We start from the raw sequence: 24,109 nt of genomic DNA, 5'->3' as shown, positions 1-24,109 counted from the left end.
TACATGGTTCAAGTTCTTTTCCATCTCTCACTTATATTAGAAAGGTTTTTGGCTTTTTTGGTGTGTGTGTGTATGGTTTCTTTCTTTCTTTTTTTTTTTTTTTTTTTGCCAATGCAGTCAGATTATCATTCATTTGAAATATGCTTTGTGATGAATTTAGAAATCAGTTGAGCAGGACCACAATGCACTCTTAATGAACTGTTTACTCTGTGGGGGAGACTCCTTACATTTGTAGTGAGTACCAGTTTTTTCCTCTTTAGAAGTTACATCATCTCGGCTAATTATTACTATTATTTTGCATTTATTATGTACAACTATTTAGCTAAGTGTTATTCTTAAGGAACAAAAACAAATTCTGTAGATAAGGTGGTGACAGGTTTTAAAAAGAGAAATTTGAAAAGTAAGTGTGTTGCTCTGACTCGGCTGTCTTCTAAACCCCTTTTCTGGGATCGACAGCCCTCCAATCACGGACTTGGCTAAACGCAGCCGAGCAGCGCAATGTGTGTTTAGCGTGTACTTTGTAAAATGAAAGGGGTGGGCTGGCAGACTGAGAAAACGCCCAGCTCTGAGATGCTGGGGGCTTTACACGATCTCGCCTGCTCTGTGCAGGGTCTACACTGGTAGACTCGCTCTTGAAGAAACCAGGCCTCATTTCATCGCTTTTGAGGACATGAAAGATGAGAATGATGTGACTTAAGGAGGAGGCATTTCAGAACCTCAGATGCCACTGCTGTCACCTGGGGGCACCAAAATTTCATCTCAACCGTTCAGCAATCAAGTTACTAAACTCCCATTGTGTGTCGGAAACTGTGTTAGGCAGTGAGGATAAAAGGAAAACAGAGAAGACAGGATCCCTGGTCCACTGGGGAAGACAAGCAGATTCAACAAACAAAGTGTCACGACGGTGATGGTGGAGATGGCGGTGATGGCGGTGATGGCGGTGATGGTGATGATGGCCACACCTAGCACTTAGTCGTTGCTTACTGTGTGCCAGGCACTTAATATGCACGTTCTCCTTTAACCTTTTTTTATTAATCCCAATTTATGGGTGAGGAAAGGGGGACCAAGGTTAAGTAACTTGCCAAAGTTCACTAAGAGGTAGCGCTGGAATTTGAATCCAGAACTATATGACCCAAGGGCTGAACTGAACTTCACAGACACGTCACTGCATTGCTTCCCATAATAGGGAAATGCAGGGAACCTCAGAGCAGAAACAATTAAGTAACCGAAGTGGTCAGGAAATGCTTCCTGGAGGTTGTGACATCTAGGCTGTACACCCGAAAAAACGAATTAGCAGAAGAACTTCTTGTCAACTATAAACTGTTTATGGCCTCTACTAGTAGGAATAAAATATTTTATAAAAGTAAAGCATTCACTTGAAATGCTCAGAACTGAATTAGGTAACACTGTACATTAATATTATAAGGTCATAGGCCTGAGAAATGTCATCGCATAATCAAGAGATTGTTAGTGCCTCAAGGGCAGGGATGAAAAAGCCATGTTATTGCTGAAAGCATCTTATGTCTGTCTTGATATATCCATGAAGAGTCTCCTTGTGACATTCCTCCCCAAACAAAGGCCTCAAGTAGAAAGGAAGGTCAAAAAAAGAGAAAGAAGGAAGGAAATTATTTGGTGAATCAACATGATATAAGTTCTCCTAGGAACTTTATATCAGTTTTGAGTCTTAGCAACACTCTGGAGTGGTTATTTGCAGTATCCTTATTATGAGGAAATTAAGTATTTTTGATCTATGGGACGATATCAAAATCGCATGTATCCTGCAACTGTTTTTTTTTTCTCTCTCTAACATTTTTCGTGACCTCTCCCACCAGAAACAAACACAGAGCTTGGCCTCACCGTAGGTTGTCCACAAACATTTGCTGATTCAATTAATATGGTCACCATACGTGCTAACTTGCCCAAGGTCACACAGCCAGGAAGTGGCGGAGGAAGGATTTCAGCTGAGACTTTTCTGATACTAAGGCCTGCTTTACACTCGCTTCTCTGGCTGCCTCTCAAATCTACACCAGCTACTGCTACAAAATATCAGGGTCACGTGGTCAAAGGAACACGCGAGAACGTCATCAGACCGCTGACAGTCACTTGAAGGCCACCAGCTACCTCTAAAACACAAAGCAGGAATGGGGAAAATATCCAGTTTTTATAAAGAGATGGCTGAAACTCATGAATCTCATTGGCAGGGAAAGTCTTGTCCTATGGTTTTCCCTCCAGCTTCTCCTATTTTTAAACTTTCCAATGCAATTTAGAAAATTAACCACTTTTCTGAAAGTCAGTGCCTTCGGGAGTCCATGAGCCCACGTGGCTGTCTGAGCTGGGAGAGGGTCTTCGGACGAAGGAGGCCAGGGACACCTCTATGTTTCTGGCTCCACACGTGGCCCGGGTGGCCGTGGTGGGAGGTGGCGAGGACCACGTGGGGCTGCAGGGCGGCTTCCTCGGTGCCCAGATGCTCTCAGGGACACAGAGCTGCAGCCCTTTGTCACACACAGTCTTCTACGGAATGGCCTGTGCCCCAGCCCCTAGTTTTTCCAGACTTGAGCACTAGTGCACCCCGACCATATCATGAGATCTTGTTTTCCATGTGTCCTTCCATCATGACCAGACACTCCAGGAGATGCTCCACACTTTACCAGGAAAACGATTTCTGTCCCCTGAGTTTTCATCAGGCCAGGTAGCCCAAGCTCTTCCTTACGGGACACGATTTCAGCCTTCCTCGGCGTCCTTTCTGCTCTCTGACCACAGTCCAGTTTGTGCACAATCTTCTAAAAGTGAGGTGCTCAGAAAGGACATCATGTGTAGTAAGAAGTCATAGCTGCAGGGGAGTGGCAGAATCTTGCATCAGCTGAGACATTCTGATTCTATGAAAAGAGCAGAAGCCTACAGGCATTTTTTTGGCAGCCCCATCACACTGCAATTTCATAGACGCCTACTTGGTTTAAAGATGGTGCTGTCAAGTCATGCTTCCTCTATCCTGTACTTCTGGTGTCTGAAATTCCAATGCAGTATTTTATATACTTTTACCTGTATGTCAGTCTCTAATAAGTTTCACCTTTTCCTACCTGAAGCATCTTTTAGACCCTATTGTGTCATCTACCACATTAACTTCCTCTCCTTTTTATTTCTCTCTCAAGTCAGAAAATGTGATCACCAGACCTTGCTTCTTCTAAACTCTAAGCAGTCCGAGGACTGAAATAAATAAGTTTTAATTCAAGGAAACTCAAAGGAAAAAGATATATACAGAAGGCCAGAAGCACAAATTCTAAATGAAAATCTGTACTTGAATTTCATCAGACTTTCTTCTTAGCAAAAAGCATTTTAGAGTGAAGTGAAAATGGTCAAACCAGTATTGGAGAAAACCAAATCGACGATAGTATATGAAAATTGAGTAATTATGTTAGTAGAAAAATGTCAATTTTTATACACTGTGCACTGACGTGGAAACAAAAATTGCGTAATTATTTTTTAAAAGTCTCCTGAGGAACTCTGAATATTTGTGGATAATGGCACAAAACTGCTTTCCATAATTAACTGATGGCATGCTTACGCGCACTCTCAGGTCTTAAGTGAGGGTTTTGCACAACAATCCACAGGAGCAGGTAGCGGGTGCATCACAATTTCCTTCCAGTTGCCAACAATACTCTGCAACAATTTTCTATGGTCTCTTTGCCTTCCTCTTTATTCACTTTTCTCACTCCTCCGTGCTCTTCAACTTTCCTTCCAGTCAGCACGAGATTTAGGTCCATCAGAGAGATCTTACTGTTTAGATCTGTGCCCCACCAGCCAGTAGCTGAGGGACATGGAAGAACTGACTTCACCATTCTGAGCCTCAGCTTGTCTGTGATGTGAAGACATTAAATGTCAATCTTACAGATCAGGTGAGAGAGTGTTTGGGAAAGCGCAGAGCCCAGGGTCCATGGACAGGAGCCGGTCATCAATCAGACACAACTGGCCAAAGGGAGGAGTCGAGATGACCTTGAGGTTTGCATCTTCTAGAAACAAAACCATGGCCATTAACAACAATGAAGTTGAAAAGGCAGAAGTAGGTCATATGATGAAATCATCTCAACAAGTCTTTGCCCCTATGATTACTTTCATCTAAAATGCTCTTGTGTCCTCTTGGACTGTTCAGAACGAACAAGTTTCAGTCTTTATTCCTGATCACGCCAGGAGAAGTGTCTGCTTCCTCCATTTATCATTTAGCATTTATCCCATCTCCTTCAGCATTTCCTGTGTACAGCCTTTGACCTCCGCTGCCCTTGCAGTGTTTGTAAATTCCTCAGTCACGCTGTGCGGTGAGAGCAGAGTTCCCTGCCTTCCTAACACTTATTATTCTGTTTCCCCACAGTAGTTTGTCTGGGGAATTTGCATGAGTTGCAAAATACCTGCTAATATACCGACTTCGCCTTCCCTAAAGGATCATTAGATTTTTTTTTATTGGTTACATTATTTAAAAAAAATTTTTGTTTTGCTTTTCTTTTTTGGGGGAGGGGGTGGATTAGGTTTATTTATTTATTTTTAATGGAGGTACTGGGGATTGAACCCACGACCTCATGTATGCTAAGCATGTGCTCTGCCACTGAGCTCTACCTCCCCCTTAGTGGTTACATTATTAGTGCCGTTGTGTGATGAATACTCCTGAGGAAAGGCGAGTACAATTTAGACATTTCTGTCATCATAGCAACATCCTTCTAACAAAACGAATGAGAAAGAGAAAATACTCTCTGATAAAGATTTTTCAAGCCAATACTAAGTTATTCCTCACTAAATCTACAAATGATTAACAGTGTGTTAGTGAATTAACAGAAAAGTTAATGGAAAGAAGGGTCAAAATACATTCTCCTTGAGTTCATACAACGTGAACCCTTTAGTGGTCCTATGGACACCTATACATACAAACTGAAAAAAACAGACATATACAGTAGAGAATTTAGGAACATCTAAGAAAAATTTAAGATAAGAACGTTATATCAAGAAAAATAATCAGAAGGGCATAAGATCAAAATATTTATATGAATATAAACAGTAGTTAGGAAAAGTTGAAATGTTTTCAAAAATCTAATGATGAATTCAGTGGTACACTGGCACTAATAAAAATGGATAGCAGTGAATAACTTTAAGCATTTTATAATCAAACACATAGAGTTGACTATCTCGTCTCTTTTTGCCAAATATACCACATATTCTGTTAACACAAAGTTTCTCTTAAAGTACCCACAGGTAAGACATAACATAATGTCCAGCTGCTCAGGGGTGTAACCTGCTAATTTACATCACCAGACATCTCAGCCTTAACTTTAGATCAGTGTTCAACATAGAAAATCCCATTATTTGTTTATACCCTTTATAGTCAGAGACAATCATTATTCATTAAAAATTTCCAGGAAACAGCGGAGACAGAATTGTTGAAAGACATAAAAAAATTTCAGGATAGACAATGTAAAAATATGGCCTGGTGACAAATCTTTAAAAACATCTGGCTCCGCCTTCAGATGAATGACAGCTGTGCATAGTTTATCACACTTTGGTGACAAGCATGAAAACTGTCTTCAACAATGTAGAATCAGAGCATGACTTGCTAAGAAGGAGAGGGAGCATTTTCAGACTTTTCAGTGATTATGGATTAGACAGAGACTTTCACCCGGCTTTCCATTCGCTGTCCTGACAAATTATCATGACTAGCTGAGAAAACAAAGCAATATTCACAAACTATATTTATTTCAAACCTTGCAAAAGAGAAATATAAAAATGCTCTGCAGTATCGTCAACTTTCTGCTTCTGAACAACTTACAGTTACAACACGAGCATGTGTGTAATCAACAGCCTACGTAGATAAGAGACGGAAGACACAGGGGGAGAGGGTGATTAAATACAGTGGCACCAAGAGGCAAAAGTACATTTTGCTGCCAGATTCTTACACCAATTAAGTACCTTTTAGAAAATAACCTTTTGTTCAGAAATGACCTTCCCAAGAACACTGTCAGCTGGTACAGAGTTAACTCAGGGTGCTGTGATGGTCTGTTCTCCTTAAGCAATGTCAATAACAGCGTGTGTCAGATGAACACCAGCTATACCTTTGAAATGTCAGAATTAGTCCATCATCAAAAAGAAACAAAGGAGAAATAAGTTAAACTACAAGCAAGAACCCACTAAAAAGATCAAGTGAAAATATATCCCAAACAAGGAAAATATGAGACAGCACTCAGTGAAATGTGTTTGCTTTTCTTATTAAATATATATACACATATATACATATATCTATATATAGATATATGTATATATAGTCATTTCAAAAAAATCAATACTAGAAAACATTATGAGAGATTCAGGGCATCCTCTTCTGTAAAGCGATGGATCTGAAAATTATAGCCTTTCACCAATTTCAGTTATAACATGTAATCCATATTTTGGGGGGCCCTCAGAAACCCCAAAATGCACTGTCTTTACAAGCAAATTAAACCATAGGTATAACTTGGTTAAAGGAAAAGCAATATGTTTAAATGTTAAATATTTTTAAAATCCAAGTTTACAGAAGGTGCTTATTCAATTTTCAAAGGAAAGAATAAGGATTTACAATAACAAGCTTCCTAATGTAAAAATATTTGATTTGTAGAAATGTAATAGAAGCAAAGCTCTTCAGAAATAAATCTATTAAAGAAAATAAGGTTCACTCAGGTTTATAGTCAACTTACCTCTTTTTGCTTTTGATGTCAAGTAGTGCATAAAAAGAGAAAAAAATTTATGTTTAACTGAGTCTGCTGTCATAATGGCTTATTCCATAAATACTTTCCCAGCGTAAATGACTACACTATAGTTGAGTTTTTTTTAAAAACAGGTTCCTATGAATAGAGGTGGAGGTAAAACTGCCTGGAAAGCCAGAAATAGGTATTTAAGGCGAACCAAGAGGCACCCACATTGGTACTTCCTATTCTAAATTGCTAATGTCAGTTCCTATGACCCAAACTGATCATAGACTGATTATCAATTGTTAGTAAGTGCACTGAAGTCGGTCTAAGTGCAATGAAGAATCGGAAAGTGAGGCCAAGTTTAGAGCAAAATTGGATGAGATGAACAGCATCAGAGCAGCAAAAAAGTCCTCAACACAAGGACAGTACATTTCCTTCAACTGAAAAAAGTATCATTTTTATACCCAGCAAAGGCGAGTTTAATTAAAATGACTGTCCTGCTGTAAATCATTATCCTGCAAATAAACCTTGAAATCATATAAATGCAAATATCTGAAGTTACAGAAGTTCCTTAGAAATAATTATTTGAAGACTAACAATCTAAACTAGTCTCAAGAACATTCACTGACAACTGTGGTTTACGAGAGAGACCCGGCCCAAGAAACAGAGCCTCAGCCCAAGAAACAGAGCCTCAGCCCAAGAAACAGAGCCTCTGAAGGAGATCTGATCTGTGAGCTGGACACATGGAAGTGACACAGATCATGTAGACACCAAAAAAAAAAAAAAAAAAAGGAAAGAATAAGAAAATCTCCAGAGTCCAATAATTAGCATAGCCAAAACAAACGTGGCTTTTACATGCTCAGTTCACAGAAACTTTAAATTCGCGATATGGAGAGCACATCGATGACGTTCCTTTTGGCTGAGAGGTGATGGTGAAATCAGTGGTTAGATAACATCTTTATGGCTTTACGTTTACTTTTTTAGGAAACAACAGAAAGGATGAAAGTCAACCATTTTGAGCTGTGCTTTTCTTTTTTCCTCTCATACCTTTTTAGGCGTAAAACACTGGGAAGGAGCCAAGAAAACCAAGCCAGCGTCAACAGATGACTAAGGAGAGGGATGTGTGGAGGAAGGGAGTGCAGCTGTGCAAGAGGGAAGCAAGAGGGCGGCAGGATGCCTCCTTGCCGTGTCATGAGTACAGCGCGCTGTGAGTCCACTCCGGTTCACTAGCTGCACAAGTTTTAACGACTAGGTCCCTTTAACTAGTCCAAATGTAAGAGCTATGGAACCATGTTTTCACTACATAATTTAAAACTAAGTAAAAGGAAGTAGCAAGTGTAGGCTTTCCATGCACATCACAACTAGCCATGATTCACACCACGCTCATGCCAGCAGTCAGGCTGCTCCTGCAGACCCTGCCCAGCTCGCTCAGAGCTCCGGAGAGCCGCTGAAGCCAGGTTTAGCATGTGCAAAGGTCCGCTCCCCAGCCTGCTGACATGCCCCAGGAGAGTCTGGCTGGCTGCCATGTTGACGGGTACCAGAGAAGCATTCCTCTATTAAATCAGTGGCCCCCGTATACAGATTTACATTTAGAAACTGAGTCTCATTGGTTTGGGGAAGGAAACCAAAGTGTTAGCACACTGCAAGAATTCAGCATGAACTCTGAATTGTGTAGTTCATAACACATAGACACTCAGAACTGTCCAAAAAAAGTTTGTTCTGCTTATTAGATAACAGGAATTTTCCTTTTTCTTGATGGAAACTATATGATACGGTGCAGAGACATTTTAATATATTTACTTACAAGTCTGTTTAGAAATGCGGATTGTACACAGTGAGCTTCAGTCCCAATCATGGGGAGAATAATTTGTGTTCACTGAATCAGAGAGTCTCAGAGTTGGGAGAAGCACCTAACGTACTTCACTGTAGCTGTCCACGTATCCTTAGAAATGTAAGGGAGAACCTACAGTTGTTAACCTAGAGACTGGCTTCCCTGGGTATCTATTGTGGCTTTTTCTTACTATGTTTTCTTAGTATTGTTTGTAGACAGAAAAAGTCCCTTTGAAAACTGCAGTATGAATATAACATCCCAGGCAATGCTTATAATCAAACTGGTTTTTTTGTAATAGGGGTTGTTATGCACTTACAGTGAGGACAGAGGGTAGAATTTAACAGATTAGTGCCAGCAAATTTGATTAGTGTGAGGAGCGTAGCATGGAAGATGCTGGTGGCCATTTCCCCGGGATACGATGAGGGCATTGAGTGAAAGAGAATATGCTTATTTGATATTTCTAAGTGTCACATATTCAGGGCAAAAGTGATCACATCATGCTTGAGTCCACTGGAGCCCACCCATGTGCTGCTGGAGATGGAGGCTTCCAGAAGGCGGCTGAGTCTGGAGGGGTAATGGATATATTAGGGGAAGATTGTCGTTTTTTCCTTGAGGATTTTAATTAAAATCTTTTCAATTTCCATGGGTTTAATAAAATTTAGAAGACTTCAAAGCTAAATACTTACGCTAAAACAGTCAACATGGATTGAAAATTTGATCTGCCCTAATATGCACATTCCTGCTGCACCGTTGGTTTTCATGTTTCATAATTAAATAATTTCATCATTTTATCATAGCGTATTTTGTTTACAATACTCAGGTCTTGAATATGAAATCTTTTTAAGGAAATGCAAGTTCTGGATAGGATACCTGACAGAGGAGGGAGCAGAATACAAAACAAAAGTAAAACAAAATAAAAATGCTGATAGAACTATGGTCATCAAATGTTTCATTAATCATTGGATTATTTATTGAGTGTCTCCAGTTTGTACCAAGGAATGGTTTACTTAGTTTTGTCTTTATTTTCTCTTTTATCCTGGAAAAAAGGAAAACTCATGGAACCAACCTTGAAAGAGTCTGATGTGTTTTCAGTCTATATACAAGGTCATTAAAGCCTGCTATTTAACCTGGCAGGATGCATTATAAACATTTCTAGGCACTCTCTGTTTAAAACAAATAAGACAGACTTTTTACAAGCCTGATTACACCAATTTTTTTTAAATTAAGTTGTTTTATTATTTTAAGAATATTTAAGAAATATAGTTTCCTAGAATACCTAACAATAGGAACTGAATTCTTTTTTTTTAATTCATTTTTTTAGGCAGGAGATAATTAGGTTTGCTTATTAATTTATTCAATGGAGGTTCTGGGGATTGAACCCAGGACATAATGCATGCTAGGTGTGCACTCTACCACTGTGCTATACCCACCCCGATCCCCAGGAACTAAATTCTTATACTGACATTGCAACTGAGAAATTTACAGGAGTGATGGAAGCAGAGTCCTCACACTGTGCAGTGGTCCCATAGGGAAACCCACTCATTAATTAGAAGACTTGCTCACCTGGGGGTCATGTGTAAGAACTGGCCATTGAGTGATCACAAGCACCCAGAGTGGTCTTGGACCACAGGAGGGAGAACCACGCCAGAAAAGAAGGCTGAAACGACTCAAGGGTGATGCCTAGGGGAGCTATGCTCACAAGTAACACACTGGCCCATGACACAATGTCATTAGTAAATTTTATCCCCGACAAATTCAACTTTAAAATGAGAACTAGAGCCTCTCAAACGGAGAAACAAGGGGCGTCAGAAAGCCAGCCTCCCACTAACAACCCAGCCAGGTTTATGTACGTACAAATGTTTATGTATGTACAAAAGTGCTTAACAAGTACTTACTTAATTGGGAATTAAAGGAAAATTTTGCCCTGACAATGGCCAAAATGGGCTCTTTTACTGTGTACCTAGTTGTTAGAGAAAGTTAGCTTGGAAAAAAAAATTTCAGAATTCTGACCCTGAAGAAACAAGACCTTCTAGAAGAACTTGCTTTTCTCTCTTTGCACCTTAAGATCAGGGCCCTGAGGAACACTTACCTTATCTACAGCATCTCTAATTCCTAAAACTGAGTGAAAAAAGGGAAAGAAGCCCTTTAAAATTAACTGATTCCAACTGTTATTTATAAATTAGTGAGTTTTACATTGTAATATCTGATTCATGACTAAGTTTAGAAAATGAAGCTATGAGATCTCTGGTTGTGTCTGTCTATATGTCTGTGTGATATATATATAATCTTTACCTTTGGATAGTATTATAAAATTTAATTTATAAATGAGCTCTACTTAATTGATTTAAGGAAATTAAGCACTTATATAAATTCTCAGACATATAAAAGGAAACTGGCCGGAATGAGTTTCAGGTTCACATGTACTAGGAAATACTCAGTATTAAATTAGTACCTGGTATTAAATTTTAAGTTTGTCAATTTCATTAACATAGACATGTCTTTACAGTCATCAATATTTAGTAAATACCTTTATTTAACAGAAGTCAGATAAAATCTTACTATATCTATTCCACATTTGCCAGCAAGAAAAACAACTTGGTGTGATGAACATAAGTAAATTAAATGTAAATGAGGTAAGAGCTTTGGGTGAACTCTTTAGGAATAATCATTTTAGGAAATGTCTACTTGAAAATAATCTCTCCAGATATTTGCTAACTTAAAATTTTAGAATTGTGCTAAATTAAGATGATGGAAATTTATTGAACAGTCAGGTCATTCTCAAACAAAATAAGATACTGAAACATTAACTACTGAACACTGGCTTCCTTTTACAGAGAAACTAAAGGTACTTAGGACTATTAATAAATATGTTTGGTGCCAAACTGATATATTTTCTATAAGAAGGCACTTTCTTTTTAAAGAAATTATTACTGGTATTTATGTTTGCTAATCTACAGAATGCTAATTTAAAAGACAATTCATAATTGCTTACTTTTTAGTTTTCACTAGAAATTAAGGTTTTTAAGAGTTGAGGATTCTACTTTAAGTATGTAATTAAAGCTACTTAAAAAATAAAGGAAACATTCCAGTAGAGGTACAAAGTAGGATGTGTGTTTTCTGTAAAGAAGGTATGAAGAATGGACTTGCAGTTTATTAAGGAAAAAGAAAGTGGGTTTGTCCTAGAGCCAGTTGTTTCTGGATAGACATACGTAAGGGATAACAAATAGGGATTCAGAAAGTGATGGAAGGTTTATGGAAAAGGAACCTTGAGAAAAGAGTTTTGTGCATGATCAGGATTAGCTAAGTTTAGAATAAATTTAACATGTTGATTGCCCACTGTGGATAGGGTGCCTCTGAGGAAACACAACTGTCACCCAGATTTGGGTGATGTGGCAATTAATTTGTTAATTGAGTAAATAAAAATTTAAAGTAAGCTGGTGCAAAACCTGAATTCGGCTTTTCTCTCTGTTAAGAGGACAAACTTTCCTTAAAATGCTGATCTGTTTTTCCTTATAAAGTTTCTCTTACTTTTAATTGGAAATCTGTTAGAACTTTCCATATTTGCCTTTGAAATCTTTTATTATCACTTTGGTTAAGTGATAAGTATTGTTTCACAGCGACCTATGATCCTATCTGACCAAGTGTTTTAAAACCTTTTTGATATTTTTTGTCAAAACTTCCCAAATCAAATTCTAATGAAGTTTGTTTGACCTTTAGCTAACTTTGGTATGCTTTAAAGGGCCCTGAAACATCCCCAAAAGAAATATTAAACTAATTAGGTTCATCTGGTATGTTAAATTACATGGGAAGTATACTTGAGTAATAAATCTTCTTAGGTTATATTGTATGCATTACAATTCTCTGTATTAATACAGATAGTCTAGAAATCTTACAGAATTTGTAAAAATCTGTATGTCCTGGTAAAATGTTATCAGTTATAATTCTAGTCATTACCTCAAAATGTTACATGTTGCAGCAGTTACTAAGTTTCTTTGTATTGTAATCATTCATAGACAATTATGGTTTTATTCTGCTGTCCTTGCAAAAATGCTTCCTCTTCAAGAAAATTCATAGCAAGGACTTTTTGACTAGTACAGATTTCTGGTAACTTTCAGACCATAATGCTGAACTAGGTAAGAAATTAAATAATTCTAACAGGAAACCTCATGGCTTCATAAAACTGTTAACAGAAAGGGTTAGTTACATAGGACTGAGAGAACTGGTGAAAATGGTTATAATTTTTATGGTTTCTGTCTGAACTGGCTTTTAATCTGTGTTTTCCAGCTATTATGAAACCCTTCCCCTCAAGCTAATTATGACTTACAGGAATTTGGTAAATTATACCTTTGTAAGCAGAATTGAAAACATCTCTCTGTTCTCTCTATCTCATTCTTCCAGAGCCTGGAAACTCTCAGGTTCCCAGCAGCTTTGTCAGACAGATTGGGAAGATCACCTCCTAACAGGCACAGGAATCTCAAGGTATTTTGGAGACCTGGAAAAAGGAGGAATTCACATGGATCTGTACGGAGAAATCTGCGACAAGCCCTTGGTGTAGTTTTCCTGGCCCTGAGAAGCCTTTTTTAAAAGTTCAATCTGAGATTTCTTATAAAAAGTTCCAGCAAAGCCAATTAAAAAAAAAAAAAAGCCTAGATGATCAGTTACACTTACATAAAACATCAGACCAGGTTTTTTGAAATCAGACTTATTTTGCAAACAAATTAGTCTTAATTTGGCTCTATTTGGTAGAAATGAGAGGAGAGAAAATATGTTTCAGTGAATATTAAATTCTAGTTTTGTTAACTGGGATCTGTATTTACTAAGATTCACTTCCCAGATAGTTCCTTGCTGTTTTAATACTGTAAGCTTAACTGAATTATTAAAAGGACACTCTAAGATTGTTTCTGAAGCTTATCTTAGTAATCTATCTTTGGATGGAGATCAGATGCCCCATGACCTACAACCAGGAAAAGGCATCTTTTGAAGGACTGTGTCCAGCCTAGAATGATCTAGGGTCCTTATAAGGTACTCCTAACTAGCTCACGCATAGCAAATCTGAAGCAAATGGATATTTGGATTGTTATTTCCACTTGCAAAGGGCCCCTGCACAGGACTGGCTTACAGAGAGGACTGCTGATCTCAAAACCACCTTAAAACAATGCTCCAACAGAGTGGAAGCTACCAGACCAGGATCAGAAGAAAACATCTGAAGTAGACAGCTGACCTAAGACACCGGACCAGGACTGTATACCAATTACTTTAATAATTGCTCACAACTTTGCTTACGAACCAAATGTATTTCACAATCTTATGCAGAGTTAAAGTTAATCCAATTGTTAGGTTTACGGTCAATTACTTATATCCAGCACTTCTGGGTTACGTAGGTGGGTTTCTCCACTCCAAGGCTTTAACTGGTTGGCCCTCACGAAATTTATTCTAGAAGAAAAAATTTACATTTCTATTCAGGCCACTATTTATATTAATAGGTAGGATCTGCTCATCTGATCAATTAATATCTGCTCTGACCCTGGCCATAAATATGAATCTCCTTCTAAGGTTACCCAAGCTCAATAAAAATTTCAGTCAAAAATTGCAACCTCCCATTTATGAGAAGGAAACCTCCCACAGTTACGGGACGGATTTATGTGGCTCACACCAGGCTATGGTCATTTAAGTTTAAAGTCTCCTTTATGTTGGGGATAATGACATCATACTATGGATAAGCGGGCTGGTAACACTAGGAAACTGGACTGGTTGCCTTATGAGCAACACTTTGCATTTCCCTGAGAGAGAAGGATTGGCACAGAACAGACCAAGTCAGACAACCTGGAGATATCCTGGGCTGCACCTGAAGGAAGTTCTTGGCTTAAATTCTTACTTATGACCTTACTAATACTATTAGCTATATTATTTGTATTTTGCCTGTTTTACAAAACTCTGTTGTTTTTTACATTACCAAATGTGTGACTGAGCCTCTGATAACATGATGACCAGGAGACTTGAAGCAGCTGACCAGGTATGTACCTCTATATGAGACCTATGATTGTGACAGTGCGACTCTAGATATGGGAAGAAACAACAAGGGGGAATATTTTCCTGGACCATAAAAGACTAGTAAGACAGGTGGTCCAGAGATGCTCAGCTACTGTAAACAGGGCCTTGGCCAGGAACGGCACACTGAGTGACCTACTGACGGGATCCTCGCTGACCTAGGAATGAGTATGCCTAGCACCACGGGACGAAACGGTCGGGTAACGCCTCCCAGCCCATGGCGGGATTTATAACCATGAGGGAGCCCTGCCAGCTAAACCTTGGACTTGCCATCTGCCTCTACAAGGATTAAGCCTCTAGTCACTGCAGTCATTGACTTTCAACACACCCTGAAAGGAGTTCAGGGTGGAGATCAGAAATGAGGTGCTCTGTGCTCTGGGGAAAACTGGCAGAACAGAGCTTCAGATAGTTAGATATTTTCAGGAGAATATTTCTGAGACCAAATTCTTGCATTTTCTCATATCTAGAAGAGCACTAAAATCAGTAACAGTGGCATTTCCTCACGACAAGCAGCAAGGCTCTGCCAAAATGTGTGCTTGACTGTACATCCCTCCCTTCACTTCACTGTACAACACTCACCTTCGCCCCACCTCTTCAGAGCAGTCCCTCAGAGCTATCTGAGACGCCGTTTCCCGGGCTATAGTCCTCATTTCACCCCAAATAAAACTTAACTCACAACTCACATGCTGGGCACGTTTTCCAGTCGACATCGACAAGGCTCTTCTCATTACCCACACCTGCATCCCCGCCATCTGCCTATGGAGGTCCGGTCACCATTCACAACCAGTGCTTGCATCTCTTCTGGGAGGACTTCCTCACCTCTCCAACTCTCCCTTTTACCAGGAACATTTATTAATATCATTACTTGCTTGCCTGTCTACTTCCCCTACTGACTATGGGTTTCTTGAGGAACAGAGGTGGTGTTTTACTTGAATATCACTGCATTATACCAAAAGCCAAGGAAAGTGCCTGACACACAGCAGGTGCACAATGTATTCTGTTAAATTTTGACAAATGAGTGAATGAGAAAACGAGTTAATGAAAGAAATGTGGTTTGGGTACATGCTTAAGAACATATAACAGACAGAGCAATAAATATCTACTTGTTTGAACACAGGGAAGTGTAACGGCAATCTTCGCTAATGAACACGCTCGTGTTTACTGTTGACCATACACCTCATGGGGTGATTACACAGCTAAGGTTAACACATTTCTACGAGCTGCTTTAAAAATCGGTAAAATCTAAAACAGCATAGAAAACTTTCAGATTTCAAAACAATACCATGCTTTCACGTTAGTTCAGTAATGGTTTCAGAGAAAGAGAGAGGGAGGAGGGAAAGAAAGGGGAGTAGGGAGGGCCAGACGAAACTGAAATGATGTGGGGAAGCAAGACATTCTAGAGCAGAAGCTCCTACGTGGAAAACACCGTGTTCGTGAAGAGCAAATTGCCTTAGGCTCTTACATCCAGAAGAGAGTTCAAACTGGTTTTTCCAAGTTTAAGATTTCTTGTTCATCTTGCTGTGATATTGTGATTTATAAGCAATGCATATTTGAGTGGGGGGAGTGTATAGCTCAGTGGTAGAGCGCATGCTTACCATGCACAAGGTCCTGGTACCTCAATTTAAAAAAATTGTAATAATAGAAGAAATGCATGTTTGGTCCCGTTCAGGATTCCTGGCTCACAGCTCCCCAAACTCTTGGAATTTCTGAAGTGCAGAGGATGACAAAGGTGTCTCTTGTTATCTTAATGAGATGATTTTAATAGCTGGTTTCCAGGAGAACAAACCCTGTAATTTCAGAGTTGGAACTTTCAGTCCCAACCCCTGACCTCCCAGGAAGGGAGAGGCTGGAGGCTGAATCACTAACCAATGGCCAACAGTTTAATCAATCTCATGCTTATGTAATGAAGCCTCCATAAGAACCTGGAAGGACAGGGTTCATAGAGCTTCTGGGTTGGCAAACACATGAAGACTAGGAGAGAGTGGCGTGTGAGGACAGCACGTAAGCTGTGTGCCCTTTCCCCATTTCTTGCCCTACACATCTCTTCTGAGTTCTAGCTTATTATAATAAACCAGTAATCTGGGAAGTAGCGAATTAATTGAACCAGAAGAGGGAGTCACGGGAACTCCTGATTTATAGCCAATCATTCAGAAGTCAGGTAACAACCTGGATGTGCGACTGGTGCCTGGAATCCAAAGAGGGAGTCGTGGGAACCTCCAATCTACAGCCAGTGGGTCAGAAGCACAGACATTAAGGCAGAGTTTGCCACTCCTAACGTAGGGGGTGGGGTTGTCCTGTAGGACTGAGTCTTCATCCTCTGGAATCTGATGCCATCTCTGGGTAGACCGCGTCAGAACTGAGTTGAATTGTAGGACACCCAGCTGGTGTCTGAGAATTGTTTGGTGCAAGGAAGCAGCCCCACCCCCATGTTGCAGTTGGGTCCCGGGACCTAATTTACCTGTACAGACGATGCAGTTAGGTCTTTACCAGAGAAATAACATCTTTTGCCTATAAATTACATTGATTCCTTTTACATATTCTGGTAGACTATTTTAATTATGGATTAAATTTTAAGATTTTACTAATTATACAGGCCTGGGAAGTTGAAGCATCCAGAAAAAACTGGCTACAAAATAACCACTGATATTATGAAGACATACTATCTGCTGCCTGACTGCAAACTTGTTGGTATCAGCAGGGCCCTTTTGATTCAAGTTCATCAAAGCTAGTAGGCATACGTGGGTGGACCCTGGATGAGGATAAAGTCAAGACCAAGAAAGTCAACAAGCCACGGCCAGAGATTTCATCAAGGGTTGAGGTACCAGGGGCTGAGCCATAGTCAGAAGCAAGGGCCAGACATTTCCTCCACAAGGTTTTACTGATACTGGAAATCAGTCAGGACAATGTACTCATCAATTAGCACAAAACATTCTGGTTCTGAAAATCAGTGCCCTCTCAGAGAGTGGATTTTCCAGAAAGTAAGAAATTGTGCCTTGAAGAAGATGGGGTTACCTGCTGACCATCTCACAGAAATGAAATCTATTTGAAAATATCCCTTATATACGGTAAGTAATATTTTATGTTCTGTATTTTAAAATTTAAATGAGATTTATATCTCTTGCAACTCCTCAACCAAAACAGATTGAACTAATTTCACTTCTATTGATTTAATTACTTCAGTGATCCTCAATAGAAAACATTCTGTATATCTGCTTATTAGAATACTTAAAATAACCTAAAAATATATCTTGAAATATATTTTAGATAATAATATCTCTCAAAAAACATTCTGATAAATTAACAAGGAATTGTCATTTTAAAAGATGAATATATATCATTACCAGCCAGTAAATTTTATAATAATCAATAATTTATGTTAAACTCATGACTAATACTCATAAAATCTATTATTTCCCATGGGTTTAAGATATTTCTTGGATATATATGGCATATTTTCCCTTTTTCAGCTTAATTAAAACATTTTTATATAGTAAAAGCATAATAAATAATGTTTAATATGTCTTACCCAATATAGTTCAGCCTAGGAAAAATATATATATTGTCAATGATGTAAATAACTTTAGAAGCTACCATTTGTTTGGTGTAGATAGTTAGTTTCTATGGTAACTCACTGAACCAGAACCTTTTAGAAAATGTTACTGGGTTGATCTGAGAATTTATCGAGGATTAATCTGGTTGGCTGTATGATAAACAATTGAAAATTCCTCAGGCTATAATAACAGCTTGACTTCCTTCCCTCTTCTATTATTTTAACTTCAAATAAATGGTTAAAAATATAAGTTTTATCTGTACACTAAGTTGTCATTAAAATGATTTTGTGGCCTAGTGATGATTCTGAATTCCACATTATTTATAGCTCTAATCTTGTGTATAGTAATCATTTCTGAGGCCTATGGCATTTTCCCATTATTCCAAACTAAAGAATTTAAGACAACATGATAGTGTTCTCATTCATGTATGCTGTCCAGCCTTAGAGTTGCAAGATGTATACAGTGTCTGTAAAGTAGCAGAAAGATGTAGAATGTGTGAAAATGGGGGAAATGTAGGGCTTCTGGAACACTGATATGCCCTTTTTGACAGCACATCAAAATGGAGCAAAAAACATAAAGATGTTCATACTTTTAACCCAGTGATCTCACTCTGGAAAACAACGGACCAGATGAGAAGGTGAACACATGACATTCCTAAGAGCATCCTGTAACGTAACAAACAACAGAAAACTCCCTCAGCAGTTAACAAGAGAAGAAGTAGTGATTAATGCAGTAACAACATCTGAAATAAAATTCATGATATAACAACCTTTAAAAATAAAAATAAGATGAGGTGGTAACATGAAGAAGGCTATGACATCTGTTAATGGTTTCCACAATGTAATGACAATGGTGTAAAACAGAGTCCCCTGATATAGACATAGATTGCCATGTAAACAAGGGTTGGTCATACACAAAACGAAAACCGTTATAAATATTTATTATTAATTTTTAGTCTAACTGATATGTCACTCTTTTAATTAAAACACAATAGGGTTACTTATTTATCAAAGAATTTCTTTTCTAAGTTCTAGAAGATAGTGCTACCAATTCCAGTGGGAGCACTCAGAAGACTGGTGGGTTTTATTGAAGCTAGGTGTCCTAATGACTCATTACCACTTCGGTGAGTCACAGACACTTTAAGGTACCTTCCAAGGGGGGCTAAAACAATAGGAGAGGAGTTATAAAAGGAGGAACATCCAGAAGGGGCGTTACTTTATTTTTTCAGGCGCCCATTTTGGCTGTTAACGCTTTTTCAGCGCGTCATCAGTGTGCATGTCCTTGGATGTTCTTAGAATGCTGAACATGTACTGTAAGTTGCCATCCCGCGTATCATTAGGCTGACTCATGAATCAGATTAGGAAAGTATCAGAGATTGAAAGGCTGAGGTTTCCAAAAAGGAATTAAGGTAAAATCGAAGTAGATTTAAAAAATAAAATTCAGTGGCCAAGGTGGCAAACTCAAAGGCAGGGGCCAGAAGACAGCAGAGACAGGTGCACCGGGCCGGGTTTAAGTCACAGGGAGTGAGGGGGACGGTCGCTAAGCAGCAGTCACTCCACAGCCCCACCAGGTTGCTGGCATCATGAATGCAGACCCAGGGCTGCCAGATACTCAGAATCATTCAAGGGAGGCCAGAAATCTACCTGCTCCTGTGAAATCTCCTGAGTTTCTAACTGCCGACAAGTAACTTAAATTGGTTTTCATTTTCCGTCCCCTGTGATAGCCGAGTAACAGCTGCCTTTGGGCTTATTTTGTTTCCTGGAGTTCCTGTCTGTGGCCACCTCTGACCTGTAGTTAGCAGGCAGGGATTTCTCGAAAGGATGATCTGTATTTGCCAGAAGTCACATTTTCAATTGAGGCCCTTCATAGGAAAGTTTTAAAATATTAAAAAAAAAAAAAAAAGAAAGAAAAAGAAAGAAATGAAAAAGGCCAAACAGTGAAGCTGAAAGTAAGTTGTGAGCGTACTGGTAAGCAAACATCACTAAGGGCTTACAAACTCCAGGAACATTACACGAAGACCTAAGCGTTCCGGAGGAGCAAAATCTTAGAGGATTTTACTTTTATTTTCTCAATGACTGAGGAGACATTCTGAGTCACTACAAAAGGAGACTAGCCCAAAAGGCTTTTTATAAAGATGGCCCCCTTTACTGAAATCACATTAAAAATGATCAGAACAAAATGACAAAATTTGACCAAGATGGAATGGCTAAGAGCTACCAAACTGCAAATAGGATCCAGCTGTGTGTCCTGTATTATGCCTGTTCCTAGTTCCCCTTGACCTATCCCATTCCTTCCAACTCTCATTCTCCATCCTTGGCTGTGGAAAGGAAGTCCCTGGAACGACTTTCTGGCTGAGTAAAGACAGAAACAGGTGGTGAAGCATAAAGGCGACTTTACCGTAGCTGGTAGGAAGGAACTGACTGTCATCGGAGTTAGACTCTGCGGATGGGTGGGCATGAGTGGTTGGAAGGTACGGGAGAGCTGTCTATTCATCTAATCATTTGCATCACATACACCCAAGGAAAAAATGTTTACCTGGTGGAGCCACGGTTAACCTTTTTTCCTTGCTGAGCCGGTGCCCTTGGATGAATTCACTCATGGAAGGGGGGCCCTTCAGAAGAAATGATTCTGTGGAGGTGGGATCAGGGGGAACTCTTAATAAATTCTGTAGGTAGGAAGCCCCTGAAGTCCTGGGACGGCTCTGATCACAAAGGGAAGGTGAAAATTGTCTTGCAGGAGATCCAAGAAAATACATATAGGAAACAAAAAAGTTTTACTTTAATTACCTTTCAAAGCCTCACCAGTGACAACATTATTTATATTGGCATTTAATTTTTTTTTAACATGTAAAGCAAGATTTTCACTAATTGTTTAACTTCCATACCAGGATACAACCCTATTTGGAAACTGTACTGGATACTGGAAAAGAGATTTATTAGAGTTAGTCAGTTTGAACCACAAGTAGAAACTATTTATATTGTTTTATTCTTTACTGAAAGCTCCTAAAATAAAAATTTTGTCATTAACTGAAAATACAGGGTAAGTAATTAATTCAACATCCAGGACTCTAGAGAAAGGTCATAAAATCAAGCCACTAAAAACCTTACAAGTGATTTTCTTTGAGCAATATTTACACACCAAATGAAAAAAGCACAAAAACCTGCTTTTCAGAGAAAGAGTATACAGATTCCACTCCATATGACCTAGATAGAGACATCTTCCTTCAGTCAGCCAGCAGTTTTCAGAATATGAACAGAAGTTCCCCTAAGAGAACAGATTCATATCCTTGCCCCGTTAGGGAGAAACTGGTAAATAGCACCATTGCCAGAGGTACAATGACTTTTAAAATTATCACCCGCATATAACATAGCTTCATTCTTAAATAGCCACCTTTTATCTACCAATTTTTAGGTTGGAGGTAAGGGAGAGGCATATTTATGCATACAAGGAACAGCAAAAATGTTGACAGACACTTCAAAATCGTATTATGGTTAACCAAGAGATGGGGCGTTGGGGACGGAAAGGAATAAATAAACACAATTATCAAAAGGTTTTAATTTGGAAAACCCAATGTTGGCAAGGCCCATTTATACACCTGCTCCCAATTTTTCTCCTCCTTCCCCTTCCTCCATCCTCCACAATAAGAGCACATTAATTTTTGCAGTTAACTAAAATCTGGCCACTGCACCATACTCTGAAGATCACTGCATGCATACCTTTTCCTCTGAGTGCCACTGCGGACCCGAATGCTGGGTGTCTGTGGGCCCTGACTATGCAGGAGGGAAGTGTCTATGGTGGGCACGGTGACTGACGCCTCCCCACTTACTTTAGGGCTGCCGATCTTGCTCTTCCCAAGTTTGCCTTTGCTGCGTCGGGACTGCTCATGGTCAAACTCTAAGTCCTCCAGCCGCTGGGTCAGGGCGAGCTTTTGCTGGATAGCCATTCGCAACAAAGTGTTTAGAGTCTTCTTCTCGTCCTCTGCAGCTGCTAACTGTCGCTGCATCTCATCCAACTGTGTGACATATTCATCACATCTGAAACCCCAACAGAAAAGTGGTCAGGAGAAGATCTTGGTGAAAGTAAATTTGGATCTTACGTGGAAAGGAGTGAATTTTACTGGAATTGAGGTATTGAGAACCCTGGTCTTCCTCACGCACAAGGGAAGTCAACTGTTACACTGGAAAATTGGAAGCAGAGCAACTTCAGTAACTGACGGTTCGACTATACAGTGAAGTACATATGGGGACGCTCTTAACAGGCGACACCGAACCCCAGAGACAGCTCTTGTAGGGACTGCTCCCTGGTGGCAGAAGAACCAACAGGAAAGTCTCAGATGATGTTCACAATAGCTTTCTTTTTTCCCAACTGTGCAGTGTTGGATTCTTAAGAGGAATGTGACAAATTTGGTATAGTCTGCCTGTAGCATGCAAAGGAATAGTAATATTTATAAAGAAAATATGTACCTCTTTATTGACAGGTTTTATTTATTTTTTTAATTAAAAAATTGGGGGGGATAATTAGGTTTATTTATTTAAATGGAGGTACAGGGGCTTAAACCCACAACCTCACGCATGCGAAGCACACACTCTGTCCCTTGAGCTATACCCACCCCTCGAAGGTTTTATTTTGAGTTCAGACTGTAGCTGCTACTGCCTTCAATATGGCAGATTTGCCTGCATTAGAAACCTGAGTATTTGCAATGATTTCTCAACCAGATGATAAAGCAACACGTGTCAAAGAAAACCAGGACTGGCCTAGGGTTTGACACAGGCGTAGCCGGCTGTCAGGAACATCTTCACTCAGGCCTGAAACTTGTGCTCCAGCAGGAACATAAGCTTTTTCCACCAAACACCTGAGCACATGTACCCTTGGAAGGGAGAATGATTCACACAATTATTCAGAGTTTTTTTCTGAGTTTATTTACCTACCAAGATAGTAATAACAAATACTCTTCATGAACCAGCAGAGAGTGAATAACTTCTGGAATTATCCAAAATGTAGCTTACAAACTTTGAATTAACTTGTGGCATTTTAAAGAAAAAAATTAGACCTTGCAGTGAAAGAACTTGAGATCCAGGTGGGACCTATTCCCCTTAACACTGAATGTCAAGAAGCTTAGGAGGACTATCATATGAAAAACCAGGGCTTAGAAAAACAAAATGTGGATTTCAGGACCCTGGATTTATTTTAATTGGTTAGATAACAATATTTTTTTAATATTACAGAGTAAGGCAGTTAATATAACTGAAAAACAAATTTCTGTGAAGCACATTATCTGGGGGTAATAATTCTTACATAAACCAGATTGAGACTTCAAACGTCCCTTTAAAAATGTTTTGATTTCTTTTTCAAAGAGGGGAGCACTGTGTACCAAACTCATTCTCCATTCTGCCTCCCGCCAGAGTGGCTGGAAGGGTGCACATTCTATTCCCCAAACTGTACTGTGCTCAGACCCAGAAGTCAGTTCCCCTGTGCCCTGCGGTCCCTCGGGCACTCAGACTTCTCACTGCCATTTCCAAAGGTCAATCACAAAGTTTGAGCTTGAGCCCTTTCTTTCCTGACACAAGAAAGAAGTTGGACAATTCCAGGTCCCAGGACTTTTTTCTTAAACACTTATATCAGCGTGTAAATTATTTACTGAATCTGCAAATAAAGCATAACCAATTTTGTACCAAGTTTGCATCTTACAAGATATATAACCGTTTTTGTTTTGGCACTGAATTGTAACAGCAAAAGGAAACTGCAATACTATATTGAAAATCTCAAGGTTTGTTTTTTTTTTTTAATTGAAGTATAGTCAGTTTACAATGTTGTGTTAACTTCTGGTGTACAGCATAGTGATTCAGTTATATATATATAACTGAATATAATATATATATATATATATATATTCCTTTTCATATTCTTTTTCATTATAGGCTATATTACAATAAGGTATTGAATATAGTTCCCTGTGCTATTCAGTAGGACCTTGTTGT

The 24,109-nt window shown here is 39.1% G+C and overlaps 1 protein-coding gene and 1 long non-coding RNA gene across 8 annotated transcripts in view; one reads left to right on the top strand and one right to left on the bottom strand.

Moving 5' to 3' along the window:
* BICD1 (BICD cargo adaptor 1) overlaps window positions 1-24,109 on the bottom strand; it is a 172,442-nt gene that overhangs the window by 13,421 nt on the left and 134,912 nt on the right. For 3 of the 7 annotated variants that reach the window (XM_064479177.1, XM_064479176.1, XM_031443830.2), the window contains exons 7-8: window positions 21,848-22,165; window positions 20,667-20,860 (exon numbers count right to left, since the gene is read on the bottom strand). In XM_064479177.1, coding sequence (XP_064335247.1) covers window positions 20,667-20,860; window positions 21,848-22,165 — 512 coding nt within the window. Of the gene's footprint in view, window positions 1-20,666; window positions 20,861-21,847; window positions 22,166-24,109 lie in introns of those variants that run through there. The other 4 variants (XM_064479174.1, XM_031443829.2, XM_031443827.2 and 1 more) reach the window with 2 other exon arrangements.
* LOC135319326 (uncharacterized) lies at window positions 7,740-15,262 on the top strand. Its single transcript, XR_010377836.1, has 2 exons — window positions 7,740-7,908; window positions 12,931-15,262. It is a non-coding gene; the product is annotated as an uncharacterized LOC135319326 (long non-coding RNA).

This window comes from Camelus dromedarius, chromosome 25, assembly GCF_036321535.1.
Source record: "Camelus dromedarius isolate mCamDro1 chromosome 25, mCamDro1.pat, whole genome shotgun sequence".
Taxonomy (NCBI): Eukaryota; Metazoa; Chordata; class Mammalia; order Artiodactyla; family Camelidae; genus Camelus; species Camelus dromedarius.
This window is presented reverse-complemented; position numbering and strand designations above follow the sequence as displayed.